Below are 20,429 nucleotides of genomic sequence, written 5' to 3'. Positions count from 1 at the left end.
AGAGCTGGGCGCCCCCGGGGCTGCCCCAACTGCCCTGCTGTACTCTCGAGAAGGGGCAAGGGTACGCTGGGGCGCAGGAGTGTGTGGGGGTAGGGGTGTGTGTGGGCAGGTGCTGCGTCCGTCGGCGCACATGGAGCCCCCCAAGACGCTACAGCACGGCCCAGGCGGGGAGCCTAACCGACAGCCGCGGCGCTGGTAGGGGCGGCCGGCCGGTCTCCCGGCCGGGGACGGGGGCGGTGGCGGAGAGGGAAGAAGGGAGGGCCGGGAGGAGAGGCGGGAGGAGGGCGGGAGACAGGCGGCGCTGGGCGGGCGGAGAGGCTGTGGCGGGGCAGCGCGCTGCGCCGCCGCGCCTGTCCCCGCTGGTGCGGAGTGAAGCGGAGGTGAGGCGAAACCGGGGCGGGGAAGTAGGGGGGCGCTCGGTCGGGGCTGGACGGTGGGATCCTTGCAGGGTGCGAAAGTACAGGGAGGCGGTGCGAAGCCGGGAGGTCGTGGCCGGTACCGGCAGCGGCCGGTGTCACTTGTGCCCGGCGTGCGAACTCGCCCCGCCCCCGGCGGCGGCGGGCACTTAAGGGCGCTGCAAGCAGTGAAGGGGCACTGCGGGCGGCCGCGGCTCTGCCTCGGGCGCGATCCCGCGGCTCAGCCGGTGCTGCCCACGTGCGCGCACGGCCGGGGAGCTTGGCCCTCAGCGGGGCGGCCGCGTTGAGCCGGGCCGGAAAGGGAGGGAGGCGGGGAGGCAGGGACGGAAAAGCTCCGTGCCGGGGTTCGCCGGCTGCGCTCCCGCATAGCTGTCCCGAGTGACAGAAGTACCTGTGGCCGCGGCGTGCCCGGTCCCTGATCTCCCTCAGTGACTGCCGCGCCTCTGTGACGCGTTCTTCGTGCCTATGCTGCTCTCTGCGTTGGGAGTTTTTGCCGACAGGAATGTCCGGAGAGTAGAGATGGGAGATAAAGTGTAAAATAACTTAAAGAATTGACTTCTGGATAAGGGAGCGGCTGAAATACAAGTTGGTGCTTCAGTGAGGGAGCTGGGGAGTGTTGGTTAGGTTGAAGCTTTAAAACACTGAGTTTTGAGACGAGAATTACTTGGGAGATGTAAGGGCGTTGTTTTGAAAATAACTGCCTAATAGTGAGAAGGAAAGTGGAGTTTGATTGTCGTCTCAAAACATTTCAGTTTGAGTATTTCACTTTTGACCGTACTTGGGCTGATACTTTAGTTCTAGGAGCATCTTGCAAAAACTTTTTTTTATATATATAATTTAACCACCAGAATGTTTGTGTATGATTTCTCTGATCATAGGCACATAAGCATTATATATTTTAATACATTATTTTGTGTATCTTATGTGTGCAGAGGCTATAAATACATTGTATGCTATATCTGTATTGTATAATGCATGCAGATAATTGTTTTATCCTCTGGCTGAAGCGCTTAAAATGTGATGCCATATCATATCACTCAGAAAACTGGAAATTGGATTATGTACCACAGACAAATATTATGGAATTTCTTCTTCAAATGCCATTTGAACAGCAGTATGCTTTTTACAATGTCTCTGTATTTGTTTTTAATATTGCAGATGCCTTTTGATTGCAAGACTGCTGAAATGTTCTGAAGGCTGCCTCTCTTTTCCTAACCATGAACAGTTCAAAATCACCAGGGCTGGCTGGATTTGGAATTTTGAAAAACACTACCTGCCACACAGAGAAGAAAATTTCTGTTTTCTTTTCAATCATTTTCATGACGGTGGGAATTTTGTCCAACAGCCTTGCAATAGTCATTCTCATGAAGGCATACCAGAGATTTAGACAGAAATCGAAAGCTTCATTTTTGCTTCTTGCAAGTGGTTTGGTTGTCACAGATCTCTTCGGCCACCTCATCAATGGAGCCATTGCAGTGTTTGTGTATGCATCAGATAAAGATTGGATTCGATTTAACCAGTCCAACATTCTTTGCAGTGTTTTTGGCATCTGCATGGTTTTCTTTGGTTTGTGCCCACTCTTACTGGGCAGTGTGATGGCTGTTGAACGATGCATTGGAGTCACTAAGCCAATATTTCACTCTACAAAAATGACTTCTAAACATGTGAAAATGATGTTGACTATGGTATGTCTGTTTGCTGTTCTTATAGCTTTGTTGCCTATTCTTAGGTTTAGAGCCTATCAAATTCAAGCATCGAGGACCTGGTGCTTCTATAAAACAGAACATGTTGAGGACTGGGAAGACAGATTTTATCTCTTACTTTTTTCTTGCCTTGGGTTACTGGCCCTTGCTATTTCATTCTTGTGCAATGCTGTGACAGGAATTACCCTCTTAAGAGTCAAATTTAAAAGTCAACAAAGACAAGGCAGATCTCATCATTTTGAAATGATCATTCAGCTCTTGGCTATAATGTGTGTTTCTTGCATTTGCTGGAGTCCATTCCTGGTAAGACCTTAATGTGTTTGCCAATTTTTAATGCACATCACTGTATAAAAGTTACATCGCTGTATGAAAGTATTAATTTTACAGCATATTGTCCACAATGTTTGTTGCTTATTCTCCACTTCTTACCATAAGCAAAATATATTGAGTAAGCTAAATGGGGACTATGAGGACTGTATTTGCCATGATGTGAAGCAGAGAATGGTAGCAGAAGGGTAGCTACAATAAATCAGAGCAAGTACTGAGTTTGTCCAAAGATTCAGTGAAATCATGGAGTGGAGAGTCTGTTTAGTCTATTATGTGGTTTGTATATTTTTTTATTTATGGTAATCTTTTAGTTATTGTTATGGTTTACTGCCACTTGTGAACTGTGTTACAGCAAGTAACAGTTAAGAACATAAAAATTCTCCAGTCCGTTTGCAGGTTATTAAGGACTTTGTTTTAGAGTCATGTTAAAAACCTGTAGTTGGCAGAGGGTTAAATTAAAAGCTTGCTTTAAACCTAATCAAGATAGGCTTATAGTCTAGCAAAGCTGCTCTGTGCAGCTGGTGCACTTTCTCAGCCGTCCTGGCTGCAATTTAGGACTGCTTATTGGTAACTGCTGTGACTCTTCTGAAGTGTTAGGTGCTGCTCTTGTCAGTGAGCAGGGTCAAAAGAAGCAAGATTATGATATGGGAAAGAATTTGACAGCTCCCATTGTATGGTGGCATTGTAAAGATGATATTAACTGTGAGTCTTTGGTAAACCTGACAGAAGAAATTTTTTTATTGTTAAGAGCGAGAGGTTAAGTCACAAGTAACATGAAATCTTAATTTATTTCCTTGAAACAAAGTCTCATAGTTTTCCACTGGTGTTAATGAGGAACAGTTTTGATCTCAGTTTACAAAGAAAGAGATTGAAATCTGAGAGAATCAGATCTGCTATATCTCATCTATTTACTTGCTGTGGTATAGTATGAAGTTACCTGAACTAATTCTGAATTAGATACTGATATTAGCTTAGCTGCAATAATTAGGTATATCTGGCAGAATTAAATTAAGCCAGTCTTGCAGAATTCAAGGGGAAAGTCTGGATATACCTCTCTGCATCACTGAAATGCACAAAACCCCCTTCGCTTTTGTTCAACACGGAGTATTTTGCAAAGCTTGCTCTGCCGCATAGTTTAAATTCATGGTGGCTGTAGCACATAGAGCATACACAAAGTCATCAGAACAGTATAGCAAGCTTTTGTAGTGAACTTCCAGACACCTGAAATTTGTCTAGAGCAAGCTACAGGGTGGTTTTCAAGAAAAGTAGCTAAGATAAGGAGTTTACTTTTAATAACAGTATATTGTCCTCGGGTGACATTTGTTTTCATATAAAATAATTTGTCCTTAAAGGCTGGAATAATTTGACTTTTAAAAAGCCCTTGGGTGTTAAAAGAGAGACTTCATTTACTCAACATACGAAAGAACACTGAATGATAACTACAATGGTTGTTTTCTCAGTGTTAGTAATTTTGCTATGCCTTACTTTTTTTTTTTAAATTATAGAAACATTTTTAAAAAAATTCTCAACAATCTTTAGTGGAATAATAGGACTTCCTTTGTTAAAGTATTTAATTTTGTCTGAATTGAAAGCAATTCTGGTTCACTTGTGACCAATCCGTTGGTGCTCTGTATGCATTCCAGGCTTGCGATGCTTTGCTTCTGGATCTTTTACCACCGAGATTAGTCTGGCATTATGGAAAATAGCTCTGCAATGTGGAAAATTTATGTTAGAAATGAGGAGTTAAAAAGAAAATTTAAAACGTTAGTGAAAGGTAGGATTTAGTTCTTGAAATAAAGTTTCAAGGAAGTGAACAGTAAGTGTTTCAGCCGCAGAGATCTGTAGTCAGGAAAATGCAATAGAGTGGGGGTCCTTGGTTAGGTATTAGCTTTCTTAGCTGTTGCAATCATAGAGTTTACGTGAAAGTTAATACTGTGAATTACCCAGTCTTTGTTTTGATAGTATTCTGTCCACTGAATACAACCAGAATTGTGAGTGTTAATGTAGCAGGCTTTATTGGACTGCAGTTGAGCAGACAAATGCACGGGAATAAAGCTTAGCCAGAAACGTTATGTGAGAGTGAATTGCTGTGATATAAACCAAAGCAATTAGAACTCAGACAAACCTTTAGAAGAGAAAGTGGAGGAAGGCAGTGCAGTTTATGCCATGTATTTGCAAATACAAACCTTTAGAAGAGAAAACAGAGGAAGGCAGTGCAGTTTACACCATGTATTTGCAAATACAAAGGTTTTGTTTTGTTTGAGGTGATTCTTCATCCAGTGGGGGGATTGTTTTGTTTCTTTTTCTTGTGTTTTAATCTAGTCTGATGTTACATCAATTGTCATATGTGCATGGCTACCAACTCTGAATGGGCTGCCCAGGGAGGTGGTGGAGTCACCATCATTGGAGGTGTTTTGAAGAGACTGGATGAGGCACTTGGTGCCATGGTTTAGTTGATTAGATGGTGTTGGGTGATGGGTTGTACTTCATGATCTCGAAGGTCTTTTCCAACCTGGTTAATTCTATTCTACTTCACTATTAGATTTTACTTGTTTTAGATTTGCAACCAGAGTGATATATGTAGAATAGAATAGAATAAACCAGGTTGGAAGAGACCTTCAAGATCATTGCGTCCAACCTATTATCCAACCCACCTAATCAACTAAACCATGCAACCAAGCACCATATCAAGTCTCCTCCTAAACACCTCCAGTGACGATGACTCCACCACCTCCCCAGGCAGCCCATTCCAATGGGCAATCACTCTGTGTAGAATTTCTTCCTAACCTCCAGCCTAAACCTCCCCTGGTGCAGCTTGAGACTGTGTCCTCTTGTTCTGTCCTGTGCTAAAATCACCTAAGATGACATCAGAGGCACCTGCTCAGTAGTAGTTAACTTACTTTGGTTCCATTTTGTGTGCTGTAAATGCATATATAGCTAACATATAACATTAGAGGAAATATTATAATTAATTACCACCTCTATTTTAAGACTCGTGGAGATCCAGTGCATTTTCCAGAAGCAGAGCTTGTGACATGGCTTATGTGGAGCTCTCCTTGGGGCTTTTGCACAGGGACTTCTGATTTTTTTCCTTCTGATTTCTTTCTCCTAGTTTCTTTCCTGAAGTTCCATCTCATCTGTTCATCAAAAATCAGCATATTTTTGAAGGTTTCTGCCACCGTATGGAAATCTTTCCCTAGTGAAGTACCAGAATGAAGGATACTCCCTGCTGCTTCATACACAAAGAAACACTTTTCTCATTTTGAAGAGTTGAGAGCAGGAGGGAAATTCATGAGTTTTCTGATAATCTATATAGTAAATGATTTACATAGTTATATGTGTTCTGATAGTTCAAATAATTTTGCTTTGTGATAGGTGATTCCAGGAAAATATGTGCTAAAGATTGTAACATCGATTTCTCTATGTAGTAAATCATCTCCTTTCATCCTTGCTAGAGTCTTAGCCCTTTGCTAGGGATATATGAATTTTGTTGGATAAATCTGATCCATAGAGTTTGAATCCCAACGCAAATAGGTGGGCTGGAGTATTTTGTGATAGCCACCTGTGATTAAATAGATTCTTATATAAAGCTTTTTTTTAGCTGTGACTTAATGTCTGCCCTGTCATGAAACAGCTTGTTTTTTGGATCTGTGTTTGTATGAGCAAATTCTGATGTCAGGATGTTAAATTCTGTAGGGCTTAAGGGATAAATGTATTTTAAATTTTGGGTTTCGAGCATCAAAGTGAACTTCTTGTACTTACAAACTGGAAGGGTTTATTTCAGAGTGAATTTATCTACAGGAACAAATGATGATAATTGAGAAACATCTAATCTTTTTCAAATGTGGAACACAGCCTTAGCCTGAGAAAAATACTTTTACATTCATGTTATTCTTGTTAACATCTTTTTCCATGCATTTATCTGATTACTTCCATTCCAATTTTACCCTTCTGCTGCAGAAAATAGTCACTCCTGCTTATTTCACGTGATTAAATCAGCTTTTAGTCAGTTGCTTTTCTTTTTTACTGCCCAGATTAATTGCTAACAGTCTCTTCTCAGGTAATCTCTTCCCTTTCCAATTTGTTATGCTAATTGCATCTCTCTGAAATTGCTCTGACTTCTTCTTCTCAGACTGTCTCATACAGTAAAGCTTGATGGTTGGTTTTCATGTACCTGCATTTAGCTAACAACTTTCTGAATCACTCCAACCTTATGCTGCTGGAGCTGGTTGGAATGGTCCTTTCAGTGAATATGCTGCTGGAGGAGGTGGTGCACTAACAGGGAAGCTCTTGGTGAAGTACCCTTACCCCAACCCACTCCACCCCAGTTGCTCCACCAGGTAATTTGGATGCTGAGACAAGTTCATCATAGTTGGTATGGAGGTCAGTGATTTTATGCTAACTAAACTCTAGGCTGTGTAGTTGCATACAGTATAGGATACTTTGTTGTATGCTGCGGGCCTCTGTGCATCTCATTTTAGTGTTTATGTGTAGTCATGTATAGACGTGCAAAGTGACACTTTGCCAAGAGTCATAACTGTGTTGCCCTTGAAGTTTCTCCCTCCATTCCTGTTCTCTTCATTTAATAAGCCAGCAGGTTAAACTCCTCTTATACTGCCTTTACTGTGTTTATATGTGCAATGGGCATCATGCCTATGAGCTCGTTGCTTTACTAATGCTGTTTGTATGCCTTCAGATATTGCTGGTTGTATTGTCTCTACAACAGAAGAGTTAAAAATTCGTCCCTTGCCTTGTGCTCTGATGACTGGTCATTTTCATAATCAGAAAATGTAGCTGAGAAGCAGACACAAGATGTTCCAAGATGCAGGTCCACGCTTTGCCAGTGAGGTCCTTGTCGCTGTGAGAAGCACATCTGCCCCAGGTCTCCTGGGTGGCTGCTCTGAAGAAATGTGTTCTCTCACACTAGAAAACATGCTTTTTTTGGTCAAAGCTGCAACCTTTGTGAGGTTCTTGGGCCTGCACAGGCACTGTCAATAAAGACAGTGACCTTTTCTTTTTCAAAAGAATAATTGAGGCTTTTGGCTTCCTGCTTTTGAAGGCTACTCTTAAACATGTCTAGCTAACCTTGCAGCTTTGAATGCTGCTGTAAAATTTACAGGGGAAAAATGCACTTTGTCTTTTTTCAAGATCCAGATTTTAAGGAATATAATCAATGATAATGATTATGTTTGTGCTGACTTTTGTCATTGAATTCTTGTCAAGTTTTGGTTGTTGTTAAGACCAAACAGAGATGGGATGTGTTGTCAGAGTAAGGAAGGTGTGGTTTGAACTGGATCTGGGCTTGAGTCTCCCAGTACATTTTTTAAAGCTGCAAATTCAGTTGCTATTCTTATTGAATCATAGAACGGGCTGGGTTGGAAGAGACCTCCAAAGGTCATCTAGTCCAGCCCCCTCTGCAGTAATCGGGGGCATCCACAGCTAGATTAGGTTGATCATCAACATTTGTGCCTATGCCTTTTCCCTTTCAGATTCTCTTCTTTCATCTTGTTTCATCACCCAGCCCCACATCACCACAGCATGTGTAGGGTGGTGGACAGAAACCCTATCAGCTTTCTGTTCAGGTTGGACCTGTAAAAAATTGCCACAGAACATCCTAATGAAGACTTTTTACTAGAGAAGTGTTAATTCCTCTCAACACTGGAAGACAGATAGCTTTGGCCATGTCAAAGCAGATGATCAGTTCTGCTGTTGATGTCTGGGACAAGAAGTTTGGAAATGGCCAAATAACTTTTCTCTCTCTGAGAAGAACACACCACACCTTCTTATTCTCAGGCCCAGTACTAGCAGAAAATGCTTGTATTTTATCTTCATTTTAGGTGGCCTAATTTGCCATAACAAGTGCTGGTATCTTTATTTAGCAGCCTATTTGTGTTACACATTCTGTAGTGGTTTAGCAAATATTAAATGTAATGCTTGAGTCCCTCCAAATGAGCTTCTGATATTCAAGGTTATATCACTGAACTAGTAGTGTAATTCCTAGTATTATGTCCCAAAATATATTTTTGGAATAAATAGCTCATTTCAGGTTAAGAGGAAAGAAAGCACTCATTTTAATTGAAGTATTTGTTAGTCTCAAGACAGAAGTGCCTTTTTTAGTTAATTTCCTGTAGAATAAAGTTTAAGCAGCAACTCAAGAGCGTTTGAGCATGGTTTTTTATGGTACCCTGGAACTACTCCATGGAAAGAAATTGCAGGTGTTTGTGAAAAGATAATAACAAAGTTTAATACAATGCATTAAAAATTCAATCCACTTATTGAGATGTGTTGCTACAATACTAGAAATCTTTAGATTAGATGTTCATGCCTTTTTTGAATATTGATTGTAGGGTGTGTTCTTTTATTTTGGATTTCTAAGACATACAGCTGACAAATTGTTGCCAGGTTAGATGAGAAATGGAAGGAGGATCGTTTTAGAGTATACTTACCTAAAATGATACTGAATTTCAAAGGTACCATTTTGGTGGTTAGAATTGGTCTCTTACTATTTTTGTCTTTTACAGTTTGTGGAGGTCTCAAGAGCCTTAGCCTTTTTGAGAAATATGAATAATTTAAAAAAAATGCTGTTTAAGTGTGGGCCAAGGAGTAGTTTATCATAGCATGCTTAGAAACTGTATTAATTGTGGCTATATTTGTAATTCAAGTGTTCACATCCCTCTTACAGAAGGCAGGGAACTGAGCAGCTGAGGTGCTCTCTTAACAGAAAAGAGGCTCTGGAGAAGAAATGTACTGTGCTCAGTATATTGTCCTACAGTAATAACGTAGGGAAGGAAGAAAAGTTGAGATTAACAGATTGTCCTTTACCAGAGGCATAATTATAGTTCTTGTTATCTATGTTTACTTGTGCTGTTTGGAAAAAGTTACATAAAAACTTTCCCTGAAAATGCATTGCCATCAGGAATGCAATGAGATTGGTTTGTTTTGGAGAGAAAATGTAGGAGATGCAGGTTTCCAGTCATGTGAAAACATTGCCTTTTCAAAACAACATGATCCTGTTTTTCATTCAAAATTACTTGCAACTCAGTTTCAAAAATTGCATTATATATATGCCATTAAACCACAAAGATATATAAATTGAAGCAAAAATTTCATTCTAAATAGATGTCAGTGACTTGCACAGAGAATTTTGATTTTTTTTTCCCAATTTTGAAGTTGCTACCTTAAAAAAATGGAATTCTGAAAATTTCAGCCATATACATTAGCCATTCATAGCCTCCTCGTAGTTGTTCAGTTGATAAAATTGTGGATTCCGTACTTGAAAAGTAGGTCAATTTGACATGCTCAAATTATGTTTGATATAAAAGGATTTTTGCTGTTTCCTAGGTATTACTCTTACTCAGGCCTGTTTTGCTTGAAAATATCACACATTGCGTAACTGGTTTGGGGAAGTGACCGACAGAACACATCACATCTTTTTCCTCCAGCCAGACTTCGCAATGCTGCAAATCAGATAGCATCAAGTCATTAGGTGACTATGACTCTGATCCACCTTTAAAAACTTTAGTTTTTTCTCCAATCTGCATGTAGCATAACATGGTAAACATACACATATAAAAAATATAATTACAAATGATGTTCTTATTTTTCTCCTTATTTTCCCCCTACACCCGTGTAACAAAAACTGTAATTTCTCAGATAATTAAACTGAAGGTCTGTGTCCATTGGCTGACAGTAGAGTAGGTTCTTTCCTTTTTCAGACCAGTTGCTACTTGAGGTCTTGCAGGCTTGGACCACATCAAAGCTGTCTGCATTCCTGAAGCGGTGAAAAGGCCACTGTGGATCATGACTGACTCACTGTGAATTTTTCTCACTTCTTTTAACACTTCTAACTACATGTGGATATCTCTGGATTTGTTGGTATTTGCCCTGAAATCCTGCTTCTATGTGCCTTTCCTCTGAAATTGGGGAGTGAACAGTGTAAGGAACGCATAGAGAGCTTAACATAATTCTTTGATGCTTAGACAAAAATAACAAATCTGAGAGAATTTAAAAAGTGGCCAGGTGAGAGCTGGCATCTCCTACATTCCCTATAGATGGGCTGGAGCACCTCTCCTATGAGGACAGACTGAAAGAGTTGGGGCTATTCAGTCTGCAGAGGAGAAGGCTCTGAGGAGACCTTATTGTGGCTTTCCAGTATCTGAAGGGGGCCTACAAGAAAGCTAGTGAGGAACTTTTTAGGGTGTCAGTAGTGATAGGCCTAGGGGAAATGGGAAAAAAAATTAGAAATGGGTAGATTCAGATTGGATGTTAGGAAGAAATTCTTCACCATGAGGTTGGTGAGACACTGGAACAGGTTGCCCAGGGAAGTGGTGGAAGCCCTATCTGTGGAGGCTTTTAAAGGCCAGGCTGGATGTGGCTCTGAGCAAAATAATCTAGTGTGAGGGGTCCCTGCCCATGGCAGGGGGGTTGGAACTAGATGATCTTTGTAGATCCAATTCCTAGCATTTCCCCCCCTACCAATTCTATGTGTTCTGTCATTTTCTTACTCTCATTGATGTTAAGTGGAAGATTTGCCTCTAGTTGCTGCTTGTATCTCTTCACAGGCCTGTAAAGACAGTGGAGGATGTCTTTAGTAATGAAGCAGCATGAATCTGTTGATGTTTGAAAGGAGTTTACTTCTAAGCTGTTGACTCCATCCTGTGCATAACAGTAATTAAATACTGAATTGATTCTGTAATTATGGCCCCCTTTGCAGCTCCCTTTGCTCCTCCTCCAGGTTGTCTGTGTATTGTCTCTTTTTCTCTGTATTCAGACATTTCCTCCTCACTGTTACGTGTGATTTGTGATTCTTTCTTTGGGTATTTGTAGGGTATTAGTGAGAAAAGTTCTGTTGCTCCTAAATCAGTGAGTATGTTTATTAAACCAATTAAAATGTGATAGTTTTCCAAATGAGTGTGAAAACCTGAAAAAAGCAAAGCAATAAAAGAGAATAGGTTTTTTCCAGGGTTTGAAGATTTACCCAACTGACCCTAATGGAAGACATAAGTGGATCCTGAATAAGTATAGTCTTTGCATCCCTAAGTATTTATTTCATTTATGTTTCCACGGATGGTCCTTTTTATGCATACTTTTGTTTTCTGGTCATGAGAGGACTAGCAATTGTTCTGTAAAGTTTCCCACAGCATTGCTGGGTAAAAATGTTTTGATTTTATCTGTAAAATTAATTCTTTTGTACAAGAGATACAAATTTGGTGCAGGCCTTGTTATTAGGCAGCAGTACATTCCTTGCTCTGTGGTAACAGGGTTTTAAAAGAAGTTTTAAAAATACAGCTCAGGAAACAGGTTGGTTATTTGACTTTGATATGGACACTGTGTTTATTCATTATGAAGTGAGTCATATGAAGTTAGTTTTTTATTCTAAAATCTTCTCTATCCATATCCCTTCTGCTTTCCTTTCAAATGAGCTAATAGATTATGCTATGAGAGTAATTACATTGCCAGCTAGTTGAACTGACATATTTCTAATTTTGAAGGGTGAAAAGGGGGAGAAGGAAAAGACTGTCAATCCCAGACAGAAGTGTTTGGGTTCTTCTGGAGAAGCAGAGATGACCCGAAATGCTTCACTCAAGCTGAATTTATGTTGCTGTAAAACAAATGAAAATAGGTAGTCTCTTAGGGGGAAAGTTGACAGAAAAGAAAAGCATCACGTCCAGTTAATGTTTGCAAGTCTGTGCACACAAAAAAATCCTTCTGTTTATGAGGCATAATTCATAATTACATTCCTGCTTTATATAGAGTATGATAATGCTGAAGGCAGTTAATAAAATATAAATAGTGAATATTTCCTTGTGGCAGTTTACTTTTTTCCTAGTAATTTTGGCACATTCTTGCATACATAAAAATGTAATTTCAAATTACATTTCCAAATATTTGTTCAGAAAGTGTATTGCCATCCATAAACATTTTGCATAGGGCTGTAAAAAATACAGCTGGTGAAAATGTCACACTTGACTCTAATGGCATGGTAATGGAGTGCAATAGGCTTTGAGTCCTTTGCAGACCTGGGCATCCACAAGGAGAGCAAAAACTGAAGAAATGAACAGCTTCAGCATGTGGTGAGGTCAGACAGAGCTGAGCTGCTGGGTAGCAAACACCTGCAAAGGCTTAACGTCGTGGCTACAGTGTCATATATATACTGCTACACTGCAGTCCTTTCTATGGCGTTCAGTTGATGTGAGATTTGCTCTGCCAATTAGAAGTGCTTGAATGTCCTGTCTCAGGGTTTTCATATTGCTAACTTGAGAAAAGTGCATGTGTCCCGAATGATACCATATTTATGAATCAGCATTGTCAGCTGGTCACAGAATTAACTGTGTCTAAGAAAGAAATATTAGAAACTGTTTCCATTTATAAGTGAAAAAATGTTGCCCTTTCCTGTATTCTCTATTTTTTTTTTTTTTTTAACTAGTATCACAGCAGTTGTTCTTTGGGAATGGCCTGGAGCTCAGAGTGCCTTTACCTTTACAATACCTTCAAAAATTTTACGCAGCTCCATTTTAAAGGAGGTAAATATGGAGCACATGAATGATTTTGCAACTTCAACTACCTCTGGTTATCTGATTTTTCTTCTGTTTCTCATCTGGGTTCTGTATTTCCTGAGAGAGACTGCAAGCCTAAAAGAAGAAGGGATTTTCTCAGACTAGCTGCCTTTAACAGCACACTAAGCTAACTCTTGTGTTTAAGGATGCTTATAATGGCAGGTAGTAGTTACCATCCTCAATTTTGGACTACAACTTGATTTTGAGAGCTAGACAGATATTTTCCTCAGCTGAATAGTAAGACACTGGATCTGTTGTTAATTTTCAGTGGCATTTTTATTTTTTCACAGATGTCTACATGAGGGAAAAAGGGACTCCCTTATTTTGCTACTACTAGTAAAGAGATGATCCTGTAAGACTTTACAAATGGAATTATTGCATAGCCCCTTGAAAGCATCCTCTGATCTTTAATGTGGAGGAAAACTCGCTAATGCATTTTATCTTCTTCCATTCACTTTTAAGTGCACATCTTTTTTTTTATAAAATCAATACTCTCAGTTAAAGTTTACTTCCTAGGGCAAATGATCATCTAGTATATGAAAGGTGAAGGTAGGGTTTGTGTTTTTCTTTTAAAAAGGGAAAGGAAAATGTTAGGGGGAAAATATGTTGTAGACCTTCAATATAAAAACTATTATGTGGCATAAGTAAAACAGTGTGTGTACTAACATTTTGATGACAGAAGTGGTGTGCAACCTATTTTTCTTGGAAGCCCTTGCTTTTAACCTATATAGAATCACATTGAAAAATAAAATGAAGCATACTCAACTTTGTTCCAACAAATGCTTAGTTTGTATACTGCAATATCTATATAAAATGATACAGACAATTTGTTGCCAGTTTTCCTTTTCTAATGTCTGTTCTGGGGAGATATAAAATGGTACATAAAACATGAAGACAGATGCATTTTGATTTCTCTCTTCCTCTCTTTTGCAATTGGTTTTCTTAAAGTTTCTGTTTGTAGGGTACTACAAAATGCCATCAGCTCATACCTGTATCAGACTGCAGCTTCTTTGTAGCACGTATCAATAATCGAAGTGCAAAAAATTCTGGAAATTCAAAATATTTATTTATTTATTTATTTTTCCATAGAGTGGGACATAACCAGTAGAATACTGTGTTAAGTCCTGTGTGGCTTAGGAGGATGTGATACATGTTTCTGGATTCAGCCCAGGAATCAGTGACAAAATAGAACAACTCTGCAAATATTGGGGGAAAAAAACACACATAGATTTTCTTCCACTATTGGAAGTTCTCAGAACTGCTTCTAATTAATTCCAAAGGAAGAGGAAGAGGGTCTGCAAAGTTCCTGCAGGAATGTGAAGCCTGAAGGCTGAGCTACTGCAGAGGAAATGAATTTATGATATTTATTTGCCCTGCTTTATATGTCAGTCTCTTGGTGATTGGTTTTTATCCAGTTTCCTGAAGTCAGGCTTAGAACCTGGATTTAACCAATGTGCTGAAATACATCAAAGTAGCACTACAGTTTATTTCCTAACCAGCAATAAAGTCTACTTCTTGTTTTGATTGGCTGTCCTTGAATACTAATGGGAATGTGACTAAGCAGCACATTAGCAATTTAGCTTATTAGTTGTTCTCATATACTTGAGAACCAATTGGAAGGGAAATTATAGTCATACTGTTTATATTTGCAGAATAGTGTGACGGTTTGGAGCATTTTAATTTTTTGTTGCACATCCCAAAGGGGAATGGCACTTCTTTGATGCTATCTGTTAGATGCAAAATTGTAGAAGTCAGTGATTTCAAAATGATTTAAAGGTTTTTTTTGCAGGCTTTCTGGATCTTGCAAAGTGAGCTCTGGTTTCAGTGAAGCCTAAAATTGAACAGGAAGGATGAAATTTAATGTATTGTGTCAAGTCCTTGCTTGACGCAAATTTTATTTCTCTGCATTTGTTTTTAGGGACAGGGAATTCTCAGGTCTTCCCTTAGGCCATCAAGAACTAATAGGATTCTCAGTAACTTTATGTCTTTGAAACAGGCAGCCTTGGTTTGAAAAGTCACTTTACAGTTACACTTTTATAGTTACTTTCCTTAAGAGAGTTTCAATTGTATTTGCTACATCATGTGGTACTTTCATTTCCTGGTAACCAGGGATACATACTGCAGCTGTGTTCATATAAACATTGTATAATTCAGCAAAGTGCTACTTGGATTTTCACATTTCTGAATAAGTTAGAAAATGGCATGAGTTACATTTATTAATTTATCATCTGAGGATTAATTTATTGAATTATACTGCTGAATCTGCATGAATATTGCAGTTGTGGAAATTGTGTTGCCTTTTCCCACTTCCTCACTTGTTTGTTTCTGCTACAGAGGACAGAATCCCTTCATCATTCTAACTGTTGGACCTACAGGAAAGGAAAAAAAAGTCAATCTTTGAATTGGTTTCTTGACTTAACTAATTATTGAGTAAAATTAGTCAAGTAAGAAGAAAATAAGTGTGCTTTGTAGGCCTGCAGATGAAGTCTTGCTCTCAGAACTCAGCACTGCAGCAAGCTGCAGTTGCAGTTCTGGAGCAGTTATCTTATGCTAGTTAGGTGACATGATTTTTCTCACACCTAGGAAGCAAATACAGGTTGTCTGCATGTTTTTCTTTAAAGAAATCCTTTATTAAGCTTGCCCTTTTTATCAGTTGTGATTTCAAACTGACATGAAAATGTGATAGAAATAACCATTTTAACCTTCTTCAGCTGGAGTTTGGCATCTTGTTCTAGAAATCATCAGATGATTTTAGAAGGGCTTAAATAGCCAGGACATGTTCTCCTCTTTGCCTTGTCCTTGCTTGTAGTTGGCTTTGTTTGCAATGAGTTTTCTTAGGTGTTTTCTCAGAAGACATGGGAGAGCTCCCAGTATAGTGCAGGCAGTTTGGAGGAGTGAGAAGCTACCTGCATACTCAGAAATAATGACATGGTAACATGTCTGTCACTATCACTGCTCTGCAGCAAGAGTTTTAAGGTCAAATTTTTCATGCTTGGGGTTAGGCAGAGATTCTCTGTCTTAGTCCAGACCTTACCTTTGTGTGGGTTGTCATTTTATTGTGATTATAGCGCTACAGGAAAGGAAACGTTTAAAAATTTCTCCATAACACTCCAAAATAATGAAAGTAATAGGGCTAGTTCTTATTTTATTAAACAAAATTTGTAAATAATGCAGATTTTACTTTATTATTTCTAGTACAGGGATTCACAGCTTAGCTGCTTCAGCTTATGGCTATATATGTAAGCTCTTACTTGCTACTTGTGACTTCAGATGTATTATTTTTCGTATGTCCAGTATTCAGAAGATGAAGCTTCTCCAATTATCAGAATCCATAAGATTATGTATCAGATTTCCTTGTACTGATTTACTTTATGTAAATGCATAATCAAAACAGAGGTAATTTATGTTGTGCCATAAAGTTGAACAGCAAATTACTTAGAGGTGATTACTACTACAAAGACTCTCAGAAGTTTACTGGGTTATGTGAGAAAACAACAGAGTTTTACAAAATTGGGACTGAGCTGCTCTTTCTAGATTGTAACACCTACTGCTTCCTCTACCAGGCATGATGTTGCAATGGATTTCACATTTATTAACTGCTCAGAATGTGAGAGGAACAGACAGAAGTTTGAAGTACATCAAGAAGTAGTTTAGGAAGCTGTGTCTGTATTAAGTCAGGCATGTGGTGCATTGGATAAGGACTTTGATCTGTGGGCTCTGTTGTGATGTCATTCGCTATCCAAGTCCTACTTGCATGGCTAAGGAGTATTACATCTGATTTTTGGCTTGTGGTATGAGACCTCTAATAAATAAAACATAGACCTGTCCTAAGAAAGCATCCCATGCAAAAGCCAATGAAGTTGTCTAAGTTTGGGTGGGCTGTGATGTCAGAGAGGAATGTGCCTAACCGTTGTGAAGAGCAGATTCAGGGAACTGATTTGTAGATGTTTGTGTTGGCTTAGTGCTCTGACATTCTTCCTCCTTGCACCAGTTCCCAGCTGTGCTTCTGCTCATCTCACCAGCTTCTTTAGGAATGTTCCTAGGGGCTTGCTTCACTGTTCCCATAGTTGTCCATACAGAAACACTTGATCAAATGTTTACTCAAATGCAGTCTTCTTTCATGTGTTCACTCAAGTTTATACTCAAGATGCAGTGCCTTGCAAGCTACAGGTAGGGCTGAGGAATACAGAGGAGCATTTAAAAAGGTGTAAAATAGGTTTGCTGGAATCTTGAGTGGTAGTTTTTCCTCTTAATTTGTTATTATTTTTAGTGGGGTTTGTTTGTTTTTTAACAATGTATCTTTGTGAAAATGCTACCTTCTGCACTAGGGCTGTCTAACCCTGTCTTTTATCACCCAATAAATCAGTCTACTCATAGCATCAATTGTAAAATGTCATGTTTCTTAAATAACTGTACCTTTTAAAAGTCCTTGAATGCTTTCATGTTTCATCTTTCTACCAAAAAAGTCTTCATGTGCCTTTAACATTAATAATAGAGATAATTTACCATCCTCTGGCAGATTCCTGGCTTTGCAGAGTCAGGCTTTCTTCACACAGGAACTCAGGTTACAAAAGCTCAGTGGCAGGAAGCTTGTAAAGGAGAGCTCTGCAGGGAGGGAGCCCCAGTGGCATGTGGTTCACTGGGGCTGGTGTTTCAAAGCCTAGGTTGCAGCTCTGTAAAACAGGGAGGCCAGCCACAACTTTCTGGGATAGTGTAGTTCTTGAGTATCCTCTGCTAGAAGCAGTCCTGCTGAACTATACTGGAAGAGTAATGCCTCCAACACCTGTGAAACTGTTGGTGCTGTTGGAGGTCTGTCCATGTGCAGCACCTCCACAGGTGAATGAAGCCTTATGTGTCTCAATTGACAAGAGGAGAGGTAGCAATTGTCTTTGTCAGCATGGCTTAAATTTTCTTAGAAACTTCTAAGCTCTCTGGTGTTAATAAATTGTATTCTGTTGGAGGTTAAAATGTGTGAATCTTCTTGATGAAATCTAGGTGCTGTATTCCTTATACAGCCTTTAATTTATAAAATGTTCTAGTCTACCAGCGGTCCCTTGAAAAAATCCATGCCTGGATCAGTCTTGATATGCTTTGTTACCTCAGAGACTGGATAAGTTTTTATTCTTTGCTGAAGTCAGTTTTGGAGAGTGTTCTCTGGCTGCCTGGCATTCTCTGCTCAAGGTTCAGCAGAAGTAGTTCAGCAGAGATACATATGTGTCCTATGTACGACTTCAGAGGATTTCTAGGATAATAGGTGCTACAAGCCTCAGAATGTTTACTTAGCAATTGAGATACACTGATGACAGAATGGTAAGGGTTAGATGGGACCTATGGAGATCATCTGTTCCAATCCTTGCTAAAGCAGGTTCACATAAAGCAGGTTTCACAGGACCAAGTCCAGTTGGCTTTTGAATATCTCCAGAGAAGGAGCAGCTCGTATCCAATGCTCTGTCATCCTTGAAGTAAAGATGTTTATACTTATGTTCAGGTGGAACTTCCTGCATTCCAGTTTGCGCCCATTGCCCCTTGTCCTGTCACCTGTCACCACTGAAAAGAGTGGCCCCACGCTCCTGACGTGCACCCTTCAGATATTGATAAGCATTGATATATCCACTCTCAGTCTTCTCCTCTCCAGGCTACACAACCCCATGTCTCCCAGTCTTTCCTTGTAAGACAGATGTTCCAAAGAGAGATGCTGTGAAGGTGTGAAGATTAGAGATAATGTTGAAACAATTTCACTCATTTACATACTCTCTTATTTCACATTTTTGATGTATAATTTTTAAATGTTCCATTTTCAGGTGACAATGGCCAGAATTGGGATAAGTGAGAGTCGTTCAAAGGAGACCTGTGAAACAATACTTTTTGCACTCCGAATGGCAACGTGGAATCAGATTTTAGATCCCTGGGTGTACATTCTTCTCCGGAAAGCCGTACTTAAAAACCTGTACAAAATCACAAGGGGATGTTGTGGCGTGCCCATCGTAAACTTACATATGCTGGAACTCAGCTCCATCAAAAATTCTTTGAAAGTTGCAGCAATATCTGAGTCACCAGTGAGTGCCAGACAAATAAACCTGCATCCACTCAACTCTGCGGGGCAATAAAGTTCAACACAGTGTATGACAAGATGATGGAGGCAACGCTCATACATGGACAGTACTTTAAATGAATGCCAAGGCTCAGTGGCTTGGCATTTGTTTTAAGTTGTGAGTGGTTTGCTCTTGTCACTTACCAGTTTGATATTGCTACTCCAAAACTTGTATTTGAATGTTTCAATTCCCTTTAGAGTACATCCTTTTCAAAACTGGTAGAATATCGATAAATCATCTTGTGTTTGTCCCTTCCAGGCACTAAAGTGAACAGGGTTCCTTATATTGCTTCTTAACAACACATTGAAGTGTGAAAGTGATCTCCAAGGTGATTTTTAATTTACCAGTGATAATCTAGATCTGTTTTAGAGTCACTGCTGCCCAGGATAAAGTCCACTATCCTGTCTATAAGGGTATTTTTTGCTTCTATGCATTGAATTTTCCAGTTGGATATATAGAAAGATGCTTTGACTGTGCTCAGCTAATTAAATGATCGAGTTTTCTTGGTTCATTACCTTGACCTGTTAATTATTTACTGTTCTGTGAATTTTTGGGAGAGCTGCAAACTTAAATCACTGAAAGTGTACTTTTCAAATCACTGACAAAGCATAGGGTTCCCTGTTGGAACACAGAAGCAGATCCGTTCAGATTGCTTACAGGTATATTTTCAGGTCTGTTGGTGAGTTTTTAGTCCTTTCAACAAATGTTGATACTAACAGTCATAAAGCTGTGGTTAGTCTGTAAAAAGAGTATTTCGCCCCCTCCCCGCAAACAGAAGGAAGTTTCTTGAAGTGTTCCCCTAATGCATATAATGAAATGCTCATGAAGTACACCTTCCTTTGTCAAAGGTTGCATGTCTCATTAAAAACGTGTGTGACCAAATGGGCACCTCTACAGGTAATTGCACTGGGAGCATGGTTTTGTTTGTGAAAGTGAACTGCATGCTCAGTTTTGCAGGGTCTGTGTCTGAAGAGCTGAGGGTGTTCAGTATACTTGAAGGTACCAGAAAGTTTCCAGGCCTTTTCACAGGAGGCCCCTTCATCTTTAATGCTGCTAAAAAAAGCTTTGTGTTTTTATGACAGTATTCTGTTCAGAAGCAAAAATGAGAGTAGCAGAGACTTTGTAGCAGAGGGATTAAGATAGAAATGTCTGTCTTTTACTTAAAATAACTACATGAGTGAATTGCTGGTGTATTTGTCCAAAGTAGTTAAAAACTGATTCACAAAGAAGACAATCCAAGGGACCAAGCCTTTCACAGACTAGAAATCTGTGTTGTATGTAAGAATAGTTTAAGTCAGAAAATAGAATCCCAAAAGGTTAAAATATTTCAATTTT

The 20,429-nt window shown here is 39.5% G+C and overlaps 1 protein-coding gene across 2 annotated transcripts; it reads left to right on the top strand.

Annotated features, from left to right (window-relative positions):
* Positions 1-308: 308 nt before the first annotated feature.
* PTGFR (prostaglandin F receptor) lies at positions 309-19,179 on the top strand. Of its 2 annotated transcripts, none has more exons than XM_054165289.1 (3): positions 309-380; positions 1,575-2,101; positions 18,804-19,179. In XM_054165289.1, exons 2-3 carry the CDS (start codon positions 1,634-1,636, stop codon positions 19,107-19,109), a joined length of 774 nt encoding a protein of 257 aa, XP_054021264.1. In that variant the 5' UTR covers positions 309-380; positions 1,575-1,633; the 3' UTR covers positions 19,110-19,179. The 2 variants fall into 2 exon arrangements, with proteins under 2 accessions (XP_054021264.1, XP_054021263.1); XM_054165288.1 differs by having other exon boundaries at positions 1,575-2,422.
* Positions 19,180-20,429: the final 1,250 nt, after the last annotated feature.

The sequence above is a fragment of the Dryobates pubescens genome, chromosome 11 (genome assembly GCF_014839835.1).
Source record: "Dryobates pubescens isolate bDryPub1 chromosome 11, bDryPub1.pri, whole genome shotgun sequence".
NCBI classification, from domain to species: domain Eukaryota; kingdom Metazoa; phylum Chordata; class Aves; order Piciformes; family Picidae; genus Dryobates; species Dryobates pubescens.
The sequence above is the reverse complement of the archived record's forward strand: the minus strand, read 5'-3'. Positions and strand labels throughout refer to the sequence as shown.